Raw genomic sequence first — 18,128 nt, forward strand, 5'->3', positions numbered from 1 at the left:
AATATTTACATTTTAGGATATACTGAAAGCCATTCTGACATGTTTAATATTGTCATGCAAGAAAAAAACCTATACATTCATAGGGAATCTGAACCCAAGTGGCAATAAAAGTTGCTGCATATGCTATATATGGTTTAGCATTTGACTCTCTAAGTAAAGCAGTCTTGCAAACTGTCATGGTTTAACCCCAGCTAGCAACTAAGCACCACGCAACTGCTCACTCACTTTCTCCCCACCCAGTGGGATGGGGGAGAGAATCGGAAAAAAAAGGTAAAACTTGTGGGTTGAGATAAAGACAGTTTAATAGGATAGAAGGGAAGAAAATAATAATGATAATAATAAAAATAACCTAAGAATAATAATAAAAGAATTGGGATATACGAAACAAGTGATGCGCAATGCAATTGCTCACCACTTGCCAACCGATGCCCAGTTAGTTCCCGAGCAGCGATCCAACCCCCCCCAGGCCAGCTCCCCACAGTTTATATACTGGGCATGACGTCACATGGTATGGAATATCCCTTTGGCCAGTTTGGGTCAGCTGTCCTGGTTGTGTGCCCTCCCAACTCCTTGTGCCCCTCCAGCCTTCTTGCTGGCTGGGCATGAGAAGCTGAAAAATCCTTGACTTGGTATAAACACTACTTGGCAACAACTGAAAACATCAGTGTGTTATCAACATTCTTCTCATGTTGAACCCAAACCACAGTACTATACCAGCTACTGGAAAGAAAATTAACTCTATCCCAGCCGAAACTAAGACACAAACACTCCTGTGATGACCATGAGGGATATTCTGGCTATACTGTTACTACTGTTATTATTATACCACAGTATTGCAATTCCTATACAGTAGCATATTTGTGATTATCAGACCTGTACATTCACAAATATTGCTTTACAGTATGTCTTTATCATTCATGAATGTGAACAAATCTGGGATTATTAACATTAGTAGATTATAAATCCTGCATGACATACTGTGATGTAGTACATACTGGAAGCATAGCTCAGGACACATCACATTGTAACCTGTGTTCAAGGATACTTTTGCACATATCAGAAAAAAAGACAAAATACAGCTAGGAATAGATTTCAATTTTGGTTGCCATACAAAAACTTTTCTGTCATTTCTACACATTAAATGCAATACACATGGAACAGAATACAATTTGCATCCCACCTAGCCATTTCACAAGTCACTATGTAAAGCCATCACACTTGAAACACTGGAAGTAATATTATAATTAACTGGACATACATCTTTAATTATATTGGCAATATTTTAAAAAACATAAGAATGGAGAACTCACCGTCCAAGAGTATTAAAATATTAAAATAGTTAGTCAAATAAATCTCTTAAATATTAAAGTTGGTTTTTCTCTAATCTTGAAACACACGTGAATTTCAAATGCATTAGAGAAAACATGTCCAAATGTTAAATTTCTTGATTTCACAAACTTCTAACTCATTAACATGTGTGTGCTGGTTTTGGCTGGGATACAGTTAATTTTCTTCATAGTAGCTAGTATGGGGCTGTGGTTTGGATTTGTGCTGGAAACAGCGTTGATAACCCAGGGCTGTTTTCGTCCCTGCTGAGCAGTGCTTACCCAGAGCCAAGGGCTGTTCTGCTCCTCACCCCACCCCACCAGCGAGGAGGCTGGGGGGGCACAAGGAGTTGGAGGGGACACAGCCGGGACAGCTGACCCCAACTGACCCGAGGGATATTCCAGACCATAGGACGTCACGCTCGGCATATAAAGCTGGGGAAGAAGAAGGAAGGGGGGACGTTGGGAGTGATGGCGTTTGTCTTCCCAAGTCACCGTTAGGCGTGATGGAGCCCTGCTGTCCTGGAGATGGCTGAACACCTGCCTGCCCGTGGGAAGTGGGGAATGGATTCCTTGGTTTGCTTTGCTTGCGTGCGCGGGTTTTGCTTTACCTATTAAACTGTCTTTGTCTCAGCCCACGAGTTTTCTCACTTTTACTTTCCTGATTCTGTCCCCTGTCCCACTGTGAGGGATGTGAGCGAGCAGCTGTGTGGGGCTGAGTTGCCGGCTGGGGTTAAACCATGGCACATGACATGGATTCAGGACTCAATTAAAAATGCAGAAATAGGATGCCATGAGAAAGAAAATAAAATGTGTAAGCAATCGATGTCCATCAACCTGGTACTATGAAATACAGATTTTGTCAGATAGGCTTGCTATTTGAAGATCTAAAGTCTGACAAAGGTAATGGTACTAATATATAAGATAAAGCTTCTGTAGGCACCTGAATTTCATGAGTTTATGAAAAAAATAGAGATGCAAAAATTACTTTATTTAAATTATATGGTTTAACAAGTAGTTAAGTGACAGAACAGAAAGGGTAACTGCAAATGGAACCATCAGCTGTAAGTAGTAAGAATACAGTCTTAACATATTCCATGCTTTTTATTTTCCCTTTGTAATGTTTCAGACGGGGTTCTTTGGTGCTGAAATAAGGCTGATTGTTCTGTCATTTAAGGATGCCCATAAAACTTATTTCAAGGATAAATCAAATAGTCACGGATTGCTAGCAGCTGGGGAAGTCTATTGGAGAATTACCGTTCATTGACTTCTCCTGTTGTTACTTTCTATTCTGCTGTTGGTTTCTACCAGACACAGCCTATCGTTGCTTGGATTTTTTTGCATTCTTACAGTAAGTACAACATTTAGTCTTGTTCCAGAAGCCAGAGATTCCAGTCCCTTTCATTAGTTGTCAACTTAAATGGGACGTACAGACATCTTAACTTGCATTTACTTCATAGTAATATCAGCATGCATTACCTAGCACTTCCTTAGGCTATGTTCTTAAGAACAAGTTTAAAAGTGTTAACAATATGTACAAGTCTATGCAAGGGATGACGTGAGAAGTAGTACCAACCTCAGCTCACCATGCCTCTGCTCAGACTGGAATGTTGAAGTTTACTAAAAGTGACAAAAATTAACATCTGAAGTTAAGGTAGGAAAGATTTAACTTCTGGAGTTGAAGGCGAATCACAGAAGAATTTAGGTTGTAAGGGATCTCAAGATCATTTAGTCCAGTCCTCTGCTCAAACCTTGGCCAACTTTGAAGTCAGAGAAGATTGCTCAGGCCTTTTGGTTGGGTTCTGAATATCTTTTTCTTGGCTGCAACTTCTGCCCATTGCCTCTAATCCTTCCTCTGTGCACCTCTGAGAAGTGTCTGGCCCTGTCTTCTCTGCACCTTCCCCGGAGGTAACTGTAGACAGCAATAAGTTCTTCCTGAAGCCATCTCTTCTCTGCGCTGAGCAAACCCAGCTCCCTCAGCCTTTCCTATTCTATCACGTGCTCCAGCCCCTGATCTTGGTGGTCCTCCAACGGACTCAGTATGTCCAAGTCTTTCTTGTAATGAGGAGCCCAAAACTGCACATATCATTGCAGATGCTGTCTCACAAGTGCCAAACAGAGGGAAGAAGCACCTCCCTTGTCCTGCTGGCTACGCTCTTGCTATTGCAGCCCAGTATGCATTTGACCACCTTTGCTGCAATGGCACACTGCTGACTCACGTTCAGCTTGTTGTCCAGAAGGACCCCCAGGTCTTTTTTTTGCAAAGTTGCTTTCTGGCTCAGTCCCCACCCTATACTGTTGCATGGTGTTATGCTATCCTAGATGCAGGACTGCATTTTCCCTTGTTTAATTTCGTGAAATGTTCATCAGCCCATTCCTCCAGCTTGTCAAGGTGCCACCTCCAATGGCAGCCGTATCGCCCAGCACAACGACTGCTCCCCCCAGCTGGGTATCATCTGTGAACTTGTGGAGGGCACGCGCTGTTCCACTGTCAAAGCCATGAATGGAGATGTTAAACAATATTGGTCCCAAGATGAATGCCCAAGGAATACCACTTATAAATAGCCACCACCACACTTTCAGCCTGTTGCTCCAGCCTTTTTTTTACTCACTTTGTCATTCACCCAGCTAGTCCCAGCTTTCTAGTTTAGCTCCAAAGATGCTGCAAGAGAGAGTCAAAAGCTTGCCAAAGTGAAGGTCAATGACATCCACTGCTCTGCTCTCATCTTCAAATCCAGTCATGACATTGTATAAGGCAATTAGGTTGGTCAAGTGCAATTTGCACTTGGTAAATCCCTGCTGTTTTTTCCCAATCACTTTATTCTCCCTTATGTGCCTCGACATGGCTTACAGAAGGATTTGCTCCATAACCTTCGCAAGGACTGAAGTAAAGCCAATTGGCCTGTATTTTGCCAGCGCTTCCTCCTTGGCCTTCTGGAAGATGGGTGTGACACTTGCTTCTGCAGTCATTGGGAACTTCTCATCACTGCAGCCTTTTGAAGAGATAGAGAACAGCCCTGCAGTGATATCAGCCATGCATCCTACTTGGCTCTGTGTTCAGGTTGCTTAAGTAATTCCTAACTCAGTCTTCCTCTAACATCGGTTGTATTCCACCAAACACATGGGAAGCCTGAGAACAGACCTTGCCAGTAAAGAGTGGGGCACAGAAACCTCAGCCTTTCCATCTTCTTCATCACTAGGCTACCTGTCCACTTGGCCTTACTCTTCCTCTTGCTGCTTTTGTTCCTACTTCTTGTAACCCTTCATGTCCTTCACCAGTTTTTACTCTGGCTAAGCTTTGGCTTTCCTAATTCAATCTCTGTACACTTGGGCATTCCTTCTTTATTCCTCCTGAGCAGCCCATCCCTGCTTCCATCTCCTGTAGGGTTCCTTTTTCCATCTAAGCCCAGTCAGGAGTTCCCCATTCCGCTAGTCTGCCCTCCTCACATCTGCATCATGTTCTGCAGACAGAAGTGGGTGCTTCTTGTGCTTTAAGGAGGTTGTCCCTGAATATCAACCCGCTCTCCTGGAGTCCTTTGTCTTTCAAAGCAGCAGTTCCAGGGAACCAGCATACCAGGAATCTCCCTGAAGGCCTCTCTATTGAAGTTCAGAGTTGTTATTGCTCCTTGCCTCTTTTGCTTTCCATCTTCAAATCCTATGGCTTACTAGGACTAGACCATACAAGCCCAGATCTTTTGTTATTAGAATCAGCTAGGAAGAAATAAAACCAAATTTTATTATTCAACAGGTTTATTATAAAAAAATAAAGATTTTTTTCCACGTTGGCATGTATTAATAAATTGATCCTCAGATTAATATAATTCTAAATATTAATATAGATTAATATAATTCTAAACATTTTATTGTGCTCTTTTAGTGCAGCATCTTTGGCCTCCCACACATTTTCAGTTGCCACTTTCTCAATGAAAAGGCAAGTAGTATATATCTATTGGTGTTTCTGCCTGTAAATGACATAAAATAGGTGTCCATAAAGACTCTACTGAAGTCCACAGAGTCCTGTTTGTTTATGCAAGCTGAGGATCTGTTCCAACTGTCGCTTCATGAATTCTTGAGGTGATTCAGATACAGAGCTATTATTCTGTGTCCATAAGTGCCTCTGTTCTTATGATTTTGGGGCAGGTATTGCAGTATCTGGTTGGTCTTTGTCATTTGGGCATACTTTAATATTGCCTCTAACAGGTAGATCCTCTTCCAGGGTCAGGTTTTGGTTTTAAGCATCCTGCTCCATTACATAGATAAGACCTAAAATTTTGAGACAAGACCTGAGGCAAAATAAAGATTTTGTGCTAGATGCGGGGTTGATAAAATATGCATGGCAGATAAAACATGCATATTTTGTACACCTACTCATATGCAATAGCTGCCTTTTAAAAAGCACAACAGTTTAGGGTGTCACCTTCCCTTCTGGGTGTCCATTTAGCTGCCATGTAGAGTTGTGACTCTTACCTTGGGGACAGGTGACTTCATTCCCACCAGAGCTTTGTAATCCTGGTAAAATCTTCCTATTAACTGGCTGTTGTGCTAAGAATGGATGGTGCCCAGGCTAACACCAACACCCTGCAACAGGCAGTGCAAACCCCAGCAGACTTCCGTGCCTATCCCCAGGCTGGAGAGATGGACGTATGGCAACTTGGGCTGAGTGCAGACAGGAGCTTGTAGAGGAGTTCCAAGGTCCTTTACCAAGTAATGGCTGTTCTTCTGATTTCAACAACTTAATATTCTTACGTTGTATTATCTTTTTCTGCTCTTGTTTTGTTCTCTTAAAACACCATTGTGTTATACACACACAAACAACTACTACAAAATTGTCAGAGAACCCTGCCAACTAAAAAACTTTAGAGCAGCCACTGCATGAAAACATACAAGAAAACTGGTATGTTTTGTGAGAAATTTGGAATTTCACTATTTAGCATAGGAAATGTTATGTTTTATATGTGTCTGTCTTGCCTACAACTACCTAGTGGATCTTCAGGTTCTTTCCAAGTAGGGTCCTGAGGCTCATGCCCTAACTGATCATGCCTGGATATGGCGCTGGAAAGACCAGTGAACCACGGGTTTATACCAGTGAGTGGACAAGACTTAGCTAACTTAAGGGAGATCCCAACATTTTTGCTCTATTCCATTCCAAAGAGCTGGAACTGGCATTGCTTTTCTCTAGGCTTGATTTCACCGTACAGAAAATGAACTTAATAATAACCGCTTATCTTAGTAGGGTGTTATATGGCTAACCTCCTGTTTATAAAATGTATAACCCTGTGGCAAATACTTCCACATGATCTTCTGAGGATAAGACAAGGTGAGCCTCTAACGAGGACTGGCATTCAGGCTGTCCATCAAGAGCGTACGGATCTACAGAATATCCCCCTGGCAGAGTGAAAGGCGGAGCGTGCACCAGGTCACACCGGTTCAGAGGCCCAGAGGCTGGCACAGCCTTTATGTAACTCCTTTACCACAATTTTGTCCTCCACACATCACACAGATAAAGGATGTGCCCAGCGCTATCGTGACCACCCATGCTCACACAGTTACAGCCGGGGACAGCGTAATAGCACACAGCTTGCATCATCAACACCCTTCCACCTAACTATATTGCTATAAGCGGCTTGTGCAGGGGACTATGCCCTACATTTCAGGCCATTACTAGCACAGAAGCAAAGGTGCAAAATCATCCCTACAAACAGCTACACGCCTTCGGGAGGCTGACACACCCAGCGAAGTGGGTGCAGTAGCAGTGACACACACCTATGGAAAAGGCTGGATTTGGTAGTTAGCGACGTGCTGCAGATCTGACTATACATGTTGCTGTCGTTTCAACACAGTGCCCTCAAAACATCAGCTGATAGTTTGGCATAGCCGTTCTCCAGCATGTACACATATGAAGCCCTCATTGCAAAAGCGTGCTTGCCACACCTCACAAATGATAGATGCTGTGACAGATATCACTGCAGATAAAAATCTTAGCTGTGTAAAAGTATGAGAAACCATGTAAGAAAAGTATCAGTAAGGCAGAATGAGATAGTATGCGTACAGGTTTTTATCATCCTTGTGTCCGTGAAACACTCATTTTTAAAAGGAAGCCGAAACACAGGTTAAGCTATGAATGTGTACCTGCTGGGTATACAACACACCTCATATACTGCGTATACACATTCGCTTCCTGGTTAGGGTGAAATCTCCCACAGAGGAATTAATTATAAATGAATCTCTCAGAATGGGGCTGGGAAGCACTGGATTAATGATTCCTCTTCTGGACCAGCAGCAGTTTAAGTTGGATGCAGCCCAGCACTGCAGGCCAACACTTCCAGTCACTGTCCAGATTTGCAGTAAACAGGGTTAGTTCTACAGTTTAAAACCTGTAAACATAACAATCTGGAGTCAAACCATAGTTATATTTACTTGGGAATAAAACCTGATGCAGCTTGGGAGAAAGCTGTCCACTACTTCCCTGGTCTTCTTCTCGGGACCAGATTTTTGGGTAGAAAGATGGAGAAGAAATGTCCATATGTATATAGAGTCCTGTGGAAACGAAAGTTGCGTTTGCTTCACTAGGAATTCTCTCTGTTGGATCTGGCCCTTGAGCATTTAAGCCAGGATATTAAACATATTTTAATTCTGATATTTCAGACAGAGCCACAGCAAAAATGGCTGATGTTCAAAACATGAAGTTGGCACAGACCAGAAATCAAATTCAGTGCTGGTGCTGGGAGACGCAAGTGAGGTGGAACCTAGTGGGAACTTACATCAAAGGGAAGGTTTGGCCAAAGCCTGCACTGAGCATTAACATCTCTGGATACTTTCTGATGCATCATGCCAACATATTTGGTTTGGAAAAAACCTGTTTTGATGCAGTTGAATGTATGAAAGGACAGATGGCATCTAGCAGGCAGTTTGGAAGACAAAAGAGCTGGATCTGTTTCAGATCCTGCGGAAGACTCCCTGTGCAAAAGCTGTGTAATCCCTGTGTGCCTGAGTTACCCCACCTCAAATTATGGAGTGAACAACATGTTACGTAATAAACAAAAAAAATTAATTAGTGCTGAAAGACACATTGTTGGTTTTAATGTTATTATTTTTAAAAAATTATGGTTGCTTGAAAACAGCTTCTTTTAAGAATGTATACTATAAAGCTGCCATAAACCAGCCTCTGTATTGAAGCAGATAGCAGTTGTACTATTGCACATGCATACACTTAAGCCTGCACTTGTTGATTCAAAGAACAGACAAGCTTTGTTGGCACTGCTAGCAGTCTTTACAAGGCATATCAGCTATAAAGCTTCAATGCAAGGAGCATATAAATTTGACAGGCTCTGCAAGAAAATCCCATGCACCTCAAATTGATGCACTAATTTATTTCATCATTTTCCCTCTTACAACATTGATGGAGTCAAATGAAAAAATCTGATAGTTCAATAGTTAATCAGAACACATTTCTAAATTTAATGTCTTCTGAACAATTTAAATTTGGTCATCGTTAATGCATATAATACTTTGTGTGCCTTCTTTACTGGTAAGTGAATTGATTGTCCCTTACTGCATGCTGTAACATTTAGAACTTCTGACAAATGCATTGATTCAAGCACTTTTATGGTTTCCCACCAGGAAAGTTCCTGGCTGTGGTGATTCTCTTTGTAGCAAGGCAAAGTTCTTTTACTGCTGTTTTTGTCTTTTGGTGAGCTGCCTGGAGGGATCACTGGTGGCAACATACAAAGCTCTGACAGCTTTCTTCCTACTACGCTTCATAAATATTATCCAACATACCAGTATTTCACCTTCCCCTTACAACAATCTCATTGCTAACCTGAAGCAAAACCTGAGTGAGTTCAATTAGTGAAGAAGCAACTGCTCATTCATCAAACATTACAGTAGAATATGCTTCACTGAAATTAATGAATAAATGCTTTTTCCCGTGCATTACTATATGCACTGATCATCTGGACTTTGTAACATTTCTATTGCCATTAATTTGTGTCATGAACAAGCAGCAAATGGCTTGAAATAGTTCTGAAATGAGGTATCTCGGGTTTTTTACCAAAAAGTTCTGGAAGGAAAACAAAAAGTTTGTATCTCAAATGGGAACTGGGAGGAGACCTTCCTTGAGGCAGGCTGTCCCACACCTTCCTGTTACCTTCTGCACCTTTCCTGAAGAACGCAGACTTGCCTGCTGCCAGCACAAGCACCCTGGAGCGCTGGACAAATGGCTGGAGCGCAGCTGGGAATTCATGTGTTCCTCTGGGATCAGCTGCCCCAGGCCTGCCTTTTCTGAACGGAAATTTGCCCACCTGAGATGTCCAGGTTTTCGGAACATGTAGATTACCAAGTAAAGGATGACAACACTGGCTAATTAACGATATTTAAAAAAATAATCTTTTTCTGACTACCATGCTGCAGATTTCCTTGGAGGCTGCTTTGATGCTATGCCTTTGGATGCCTTCCTCCTTCTGCTCTCTTTAACTAAAGACATGGGTCTCAGCTTTCTTAGAACCAGCACATCCTGCTGGGTGCACAAATGTAGGAAACTAGTTGGGATGTGTTTGGAAGCCCTCAGACACTGACCTGATTTTAAAAGCATGTCCACGTGCTTGCAGGCTGAAAGTTAAACTAATGAGAATAGTTTGTCATAAACTTCATCTCATTTTCTAAAGCCAATATCAAAGCACAAAAGAAGTTACTCTGGTTAGATTGTTCATCTTCTCCCTGTTCTCCAAGCTCTGCAGCTCTGTTGCGGCTCTTCTCAAGGCTTAACTGCTCCGTAAAATTATCTGTGTACAATCATATTGCCAATATAAAGGAATTAATTGCAATCCAGAGAAGTTATCTAATCTGAAATAGATGAAAGAGTAAACTGGATCATATAAATATTTTATAAACAATAATTATTGGTGTAAATTGTGCAAAAAAGATTTCCATAGAATAAATAAATAAACATTTTAATAAAGAAGTAAGCATATCTAGGCTATAATATAAATAATGATTATTATTATTATTAATATGTATTAATATTCCTAATATGTCTTGTTCCTTTTTGTTCTTTGGTAGACTGCGGATCTTTACGCAGTGTTGGTGGTACTCTGCTTAGTCCACATCTTGCCTGACATCAGGGATGGCCAGAGAGTGCAATCCTTTGTCATGTTGATTCATTCAGTAGTCCATTCTGTTCTAAACATGTGGCCAAGGCAAATGGCCATATACCAATCTGAGGATTATGACTCATTCTTTTGGTTTCCTTTTGATTTAAATGATAATGTTAAAAAAAGTTCTGAAGCCATGCTTTAGACAATACCAACCACGCGTCAGGTTTCTAACTGCCCAACAATACGCTGCAGTGGTTTCACCTGAAGGAGGCACAGGAACCACAGCTAACACTACAGCTGTCTGTCTGCAACTTGGGAAGAAGGTTGGCGTTCACCTGGCCCTACCCAGTGACAGATCCATTTCAGAGCTCTCACCGGACCTCCTGCCATGATCAGTGCCATCAAAATAAAATATAATTCAAGTCAGTGTAATTCATGCAGAGTTTTGATTGACTCTTCTCGTGTGAGAGAAGTAGCAGCTGTCCATACATCAGCACGCGGTAACCTTGCTTCGGCTCCGACTTTCAGGCAGCATTGGGATAAGCTGGACTTCCCTGTCCATCCAGGCCTCCAGGGGTTGACATAGCTCCTCTTCCTTTTCCCAGTGCAGGTGATCCCTACTCCCAAACACCTGCTAGTTTCCAAGCTCCAGGCGCAGCGGCTCTACAGCGGAGTTAGCTAGCGATGGCCAGTGGGCCTCTCCTGTCCATGGGGCTGGGATCGCAGCAGCCAGGGTGGTCCAGGAGCTGAGCGGAGGGTGACTCACCCAGGAGGAGGAATGCGAGCTGTGCTCACCAAGACCAAGTGACAACAAGTGACACAGGTGCTGGTGCACTGTGGGAGGGAGAGATAGATACCATCTGATCTGCTGTCTGCCAGGAGGAAAGCTCGCAACTCGGGTGGAGTAGCTCCTCTCCTGTCCCTCGGTGGGGAAACTGACCCCGAGGGTGTCATGCAGCCATCCACGCTACGTGGATCGTGGGAGAGGGAGGGCGAGAGACAAGCTGGCAGGAGGAGGTAAGAGGCAAAGGGTGTGAGGAGCAGCTGGTGCATCCACACCAGGCAGAGGGTTTGTCGGGGTTGAAATGTCGGGTGCAGAATGGATGAACCGCGACTGCACCCGCAGCCCCGCCGGCCTTTGCCACGGAGGCTCCTTCTCCTGCAGCCCCCAGCAACGGTCTGGGTGGGCGAACCTCTCTGCGCCATGAAGTGACCATAAAGGCTTTGGTCCAGGAGATGGAGGGGAGAGCGTGCGAAAGGCACCTCGGTGGTGCCGGTAGGAGGCTGGGCAAGTTGCTGGTCAGGGAAATGCCACCAACCACTGCCGGTGGGGCAGGGAGATGGCGAGATCCCGTTGCGAGATCGCTCGTTTTACCAGTGCTGGGAGGGGAAGGGATTTTAGCGGAGGCTTCTCGGGGCAGTCAGCTGAAAAGCCGACACCTCCGTACCAACAGCTTGAGGTAAAGTGAGTGCCGCTCACACCAATGCCTTGGCCTGCCCGTCAAGGGGGAATGAGAGGGGAAGGAGAGAAGAATCAAAACCCAGACTGCGAAGAAGAGAAAAGGAAGAAAGGAAATAAAAGCTGACTGAAACATTTATTCCCCCGTCTGGTAAAACCCTACCTATTTGAAAATAAAAGGCAAATTAAGATAATAAGCACCTCTTTTCCACCCCGGACGCCCACTGAGGGACAAGCGGGGTCCGCGAGGCGGCGCCAGGGGCCGCCGAGCCGCCCCTGCACCTGCTGCCGCCTCGCTCCCCTCAGCCGGCGGCCGCCCGCACTGCGCCTGCGCGGCCGGCCCGGGCCGCCGCGCACCCCGCGGCCAGCCGCCGGCGGGCAGCGAGCCGGAGGTCACGTGACGCGAGCGCACCGCAGCGCACCGCAGCGCGGAGGGTGCTGCGGAGCCGCGGCCGCCTCGCCGCTCCCCTCTCACCCCCCCCCCCCCACTTCGCCCGCCTCCGCCTCCTCGCCCTCCTCCCTGCCCGCGGGGCACGGGAGCCGGTGACGGGAGCGAGGCGGAGTCTGGAGGGAAGATACCGAGAGATAGAGATTTAAATCACATCCCCGGCTGTAGAAGGGCAGCAGCAGCAGCAGCCCGGGCGCAGAGGCACGGACGCACGCGCCGAGACAGGACTGCCGGCTCCGCCGTCGCCGCTGCTGCTGCTGCTGCTGCTCACCATGGGTGCCGCCGCCGCCGAGCCCCCCCGCGCCGTGGGCCTGGTGTCCAGCGTGGTGAACGACACCCTCGAGTTCTACCGCTGGACCTGGAGCATCCGAGGTAACGCGCCCAGGGCGGCCCCGCCGGCAAGCCCGGCGCCGCCATCGCCGTCCCCGGCGCCCCCCGCCCGCTGTCACTGAGGCGCAGCGCTTCAAAATGGCTCCGTCTCCTGGGAGACGCGGCGCGCGCGCCCGGCGGGCTGAGGCGGCGGGCGGGCCTGGGGCCGCGGCGGGGTCCGCACCCCCTCGTCCTCTTCCTCCTCCTCCTCCTCCTCCTCCTCCTCCTCGCCCTTCGGGGTGTGCTCGGGTGCTCCGTTTGTTTATCTGTCTCAATCCCGTGTAACGGCCCCGGGGTGCGCGGGGCATCTCTGCGTGGCAAGGTGAGGGTGTCCCCCACGGGCGCCCGCGGGCAGGAGGTAGCGAACTCCGCCTCGCAGAGGCCTCTGGTTCCCTCTGACGGCAGCGTGCCGTGGGGTGGTCGTACGGGAACCTGGTGTCGGAGGTCGGCCAGGCCCTCCGGTAATTCGTGGCGGAGCTCGGGCGGCCTTCGGCTTCTGCGGCAGGTGGGAGTCCTGTGACGGCGTCGCGTTGGAGTTCAGCAAACTAAATGAGGAAATGGTTGCGACCGGCAGCGCAGAAGCTTTTCGTTTCGCGTTGAGCGCGTTTGGGTCTGTTCTGCTGTTTGCCGTTTCCAGTGCGCTCCGTTTTTGTATCGGCGCCCCATCGCTGCAGTGTGGAAGATGCTGAAGGAAGAGAAAATGTCTCGGAATATGGAGAAATGTGGAAAAAAGCAGCTCTCGGTGCTGGGACGGCAAACGCGATGGTAACTCGCGACAGCGACCGGTAGCTCTGGAAGTATTGGTCAGCATGAATGGCTCTTTCTCGCTGGTCAAATGAAATGCGTCGGGTAGAGTGGCAGCTTTCATAGTTGCTCTTGTCAGTAGCCTTGGGCAGTTGACAGAAGAATCACTTCTCTGGATGTTTTCTTCGTTTTTCAGTTGTCCACACAGCGATGAGGTCTAGGCTATTTTGATCTAAACCTAGAAATACGTGGAGCAAAACTCTGGACTGAATACAACTATGGACGTATTTTGTGGCGGTGTGATAAGTGAGAATGTGGGGCCTTCATTACAGATAGGAAGCTCACTGCATCAGCAGTCTTTTCTTTTCCGCCCCCCTCCTTTCTGCCATCTGTCAGATAATAAATTAATCTTATGATATAGATGGAGGAAGCTCACTTTTTTTTTTTCACAATTTGCCTTCCCAGCCTGTCTTCTGGTTTTTGCCATATTTTAAAAATTAAGCCTGCGTGCATTTTTTTTCTTCTGTATTTAAAACCTGCCAGAATATGAGATCAAATAAAAATGCTTGCAGCAGCACTGCATTGTAATCTACCAGTGTTTGCTCTGTTTCTCTGCCTCTTGCAACATACAATTGTTCGTAGACTGCCAGGTAATGCATGAAAGAGATGCTATTCTAGCCAATCAATAGCATTTTCAGATGGATATAAAAATAGATGTGGGTACAAAGTTGATGTCCTTATGGATTATTTGATTTGTTTCGAAAAAGACCTCAAGTTCTGATATATTTCCAGAACTTCAAACACGTTATTTAAGTCTGTATATTGACCGTGTTTGTTGTAAGCAAAAACACATGGAGGAAAAAACAAAAGAGGGTTGAAAAGGCAAGTTTATGTAAGGAATGTAAAGATAAGTAACTTACATTAATACTACATACAGAGCAAACTTTTATCTCTTCCTCCTGCTTCTTTGGAGAATGTTAAGCAGTAGTAGGATGACATTGCGATGGCATCTAAAATATGCTTAAGTCTTTTACTAATTTGCTAATGCAAAATTTTAAATTTTTGCTCTAAGTTCGGTAGTGTTGCTGTTAACACAGGATTCCACTGTAGTTAAGTAATCAGTTGCACTTTGTGTAAGAGGTGGAGAGTTTCTTGTTCAGGTTGTGGATTTCAGCGTGTCCTTGCAAGAATAGTTTTGGATAGAGCCTCAGTAGCATCAAAAGCATGTTACTGTTCTTGTTTATACCCAGTAGTATGTAAAACAAGGTCCTCATATAGTTTTTACAGTCAGGTATGGATACGCAAAACATGTAATATCACACAATGTAGTCACAAGGTACCTCCGGATAAGAAAGTGTCATTTATGAGGCAATGCTGCGTTGCTATTTAATGAAATCATATCTTAATGCCCTAAGTTCTGCTTAAATACCTGTTACCTGTTCAGTTTGCAGCTTTTCTGCATGTGTCTTCATTCAGAAAAAAAAAAATTGTCTCCATTTGCCATCTCTGAGTGAATATACGTTAAAATCATGAATTCAGCACTGTTATGTGAATTCATGCAATTCACCTTTGTGTCAAGAACTATGGCGGTGACATTGCTCAACGGAAAACACAGATTATGGCATGCAAGACCATTGCCTAACATTCAATATCATTAAATAAAAAACTATACCACGCAGCAAAGTTGCTCAACAAATGATGCCATGCAATAGCATTACACAATAAATCATACTGAAACACTACTACACAGCAAAATTACACAATAAAATGTGAAGAAATTTTATTCCCACTACTACTCCTACGCAAAAACTTCTCATTCATATAAAACCAAATTTACTTATTCTCTTCAGTTCTCACTTATATTTTTTATTGGACACCCAAGTCTGTCTTTAGCCCTGTTCTCAGTATTCAGCAGGATTGTCCTGCCAGCAGGTGTTTTCTAATGCTGACCCGGACTCCTGTGATGAGACTTGTGTAGAACTGTGCCAGAACATCCCACTGAGTCTCGTGCTGCTTTATTTTTGTGCTGTAAAGATTTGGTCTTTTTCTTCCCCTGCTTTGTGCTATTCAAAAAGCAACCAACCTTTTCTAAGACCAAAAAGAACCCCAAAAGACTGAGTGATGAGCCTAACTGGCTCATCAACTGGATTTTTTTTTAATGATGTCACAATTTTTTTAGCATTAAGTGCGCTATCTAAAGCTGGTTTGTTTGTGGTTTTGGTTTTTTAAATCTTGCCTTTAGGAATAATAACAGTATTCTGTGACTTTTTCCTCATATATATTATCAAATACATTTTCAGCCTTAGCTTAATGGTTTTGCTTGTTAATTTGTTGAAAAAACTACTTTTTTTCTCTCCTTCCTTGACTATCTTTTCAGACCCCTTTCATGAAAGCCTAAAATCCATTGTAACCGTATATTCACCTGAAAAGGCTGAAGGAGATCATTTAGGAAACCATAAACTTCAAGGAGAGGTAGAAAGGACAAAAAATGGCCTTAGCAGTCATCAGGAGAAAAAAAGGTGGTCGATGGAACAGTTACTATCAGGAAAGATGATCTAGGAATTCCATGCCATTATTTCTGTAAGGACATGGGACTGGTTACATGTAATAGGTAGGGCAGGGCTTCCTTCTTTCTCTCGGCTCGGGTAGCTGGTTGGGGTTAGGTCTGCCAGGGAGGATTAAGGGTATGATTAGATGACTGAGCAAGTGACTTAAAGGGAGGTTCCAGGCTGAGTCCAGGGGAGCTATTAAGGTGAATAACTCGGGACACAATCCAGGAAAAGAAGAATGTGGAAATCTCAAAACATGGGTGAAGAGACCATTGGCAGTTGGGGAGGGGGAAGTAGGAGACTGCAGCTTGAAAAGGAGATTTGTGAAACCCTGTATCAGAAAGATTTCTTTTAGAGGAACTAGTTAGTTTGAATGTATTGAGCTAAAGAACAGAAGGCTTTATCGACTTTGGGTGAGAATGGTTGTTCTTGGAGCTCAAAGTTAAAAGGAGGCAGGGCCATCCCAGGCCACGTGGAACTGCTTTGGAACAGCAACTATTTACAACTGTTGCAGTTAATAAGATTACAGACTTTTTCCATCAGGAGGAAAGGAGAGAGGAGAAAGATGCAAACTTTCACTTCAGTGGTAGGATAGTCTTCTAAGTAGCATCTTGTTCAGGAGCAATATGAATCATAGCTTTTATCAGTTGGGTCAGAAGTGTAAGGCAATGAGGATGGGAAACATAGCTGCTTGCCTTAAAAGTGAACGAGTGGAGTAGCTTCCATGGGAACTCAAACGGCCATAAAAACTTTCACCAGGAAGATCTTGGGACTAAGTTAAGAATGCTCAGGAAGTTCACGTTCTGTTTCTTTTTCAGTCCAGGGAACAGAACTGGAAGAAAATGCATTTCTTCTTCCTCTTCCCTTGTTCTTTTCCCCATGCTGAAAACAAGTGTGGCCAAAGGATCCTGAATGTTTATGCTTGAGGAAGGTTCATTGGGGTTAGCAGAACAGTCTGAGTGCAAGTAGTACCCTGTTGCATTTGAGGAGTTGTGCCAAAGCTGGAGGCAAGTAGAATCCCAATGAAAGGTCTTCAGAGGGTGATGATGGGGAGGGAGAGCGAAGGGTGAGATGAAGGTTCATGAAGCCTGTTTCACAGAAACAAAGCAGAATGCGTTCCTAAGCTCTCAGAGGGCTGGCTGAGCATCAGACTTGGTGATTTGACATGATACTTGTCTTGCAGATACAATTTTCTTCTCAAGGGAACAGGTTTTTTTGATCTGTGACCATGACTGGGTAAAACACGAGGATTAGACAGGAAGAAACACACCAGAAACTGGAGAAGCTAGTGTAATTGGGTTTGGCTGTCTTGTGGCAGAAGCAGCACTTGGAGAAATTGATTATGGAAGTAAAGAATGTTAAAGGCTAGGTTATGTGAGTCTACTGTCAACCAAACTGAGCAATAGGAGTATCCCAGTTTACATGATTTGTTTCATTAAGCATCACATTTCACTGCCTGTCAGTGGAGGGAGGGACTTTATTAGTGAAGAAAAAACAGCTGTCGGTATTGAAGACAATTTGCTGGGTGTTTGAAGGAAATTCCACCCACGTTTCATCACCAGGAGATTTTTATCAGATTATGGAACTCAAAAGATGGATAATAAGAACAAAAGAGATACCAAGCACCTTTGGAAATGGAAACATCATTCAGAAAAGTACATTACTGAAGTGGAAATATCTGCTTAGAGACTTTGGATCACCAAGCTTCAAGAATTCGAGCCTGAGGGAGTAGCCTGAAGCAAAGCTAACACTATGGACGAGGAGCTGAGTTGTGAGTGGAAGACTCCTCTTTCCTAAAATGAAGGAGGGGTTGTACGTGATGACCTGCAACTCTCAGGACCAGCAAAGAGATGAAACAGAGAAAAAGCCTTCAAAGAGCACCAGCAAGAATGTGATATGAACTTCTGTTTGAATACTCATCAGCATATTCCAGAAGCAAAAGCAAATGTTTGGAGAAAATAGCAAGAACATAACTGAACTTCTGAAAATTCCTTTTAAGGCTGTGTAGATAGCACGTCTTGAAATCTTTGGAGGAAATAAGATGTTATGAATACTCTTAAAGCAGATTCAATGGAAAAAGGCTAGGAAACGGCTTTATACAGAACTTAACCAAACTGGTTGCATGACCTTAGTACCTACTGG

General features: G+C 44.4%; 1 protein-coding gene across 2 annotated transcripts in view; it reads left to right on the forward strand.

Moving 5' to 3' along the window:
- Positions 1-12,336: 12,336 nt before the first annotated feature.
- Positions 12,337-18,128, forward strand: part of ELOVL4 (ELOVL fatty acid elongase 4) — a 35,240-nt gene continuing 29,448 nt past the window's right edge. The window contains exon 1 of one of the 2 annotated variants that reach the window (XM_052781653.1): positions 12,337-12,696. In XM_052781653.1, coding sequence (XP_052637613.1) covers positions 12,597-12,696 — 100 coding nt within the window. In that variant the 5' untranslated portion in view covers positions 12,337-12,596. Of the gene's footprint in view, positions 12,697-12,933; positions 13,459-18,128 lie in introns of those variants that run through there. The other variant, XM_052781654.1, reaches the window with a different exon arrangement.

This window comes from Harpia harpyja, chromosome 3 (genome assembly GCF_026419915.1).
Source record: "Harpia harpyja isolate bHarHar1 chromosome 3, bHarHar1 primary haplotype, whole genome shotgun sequence".
Lineage (NCBI taxonomy): Eukaryota > Metazoa > Chordata > Aves > Accipitriformes > Accipitridae > Harpia > Harpia harpyja.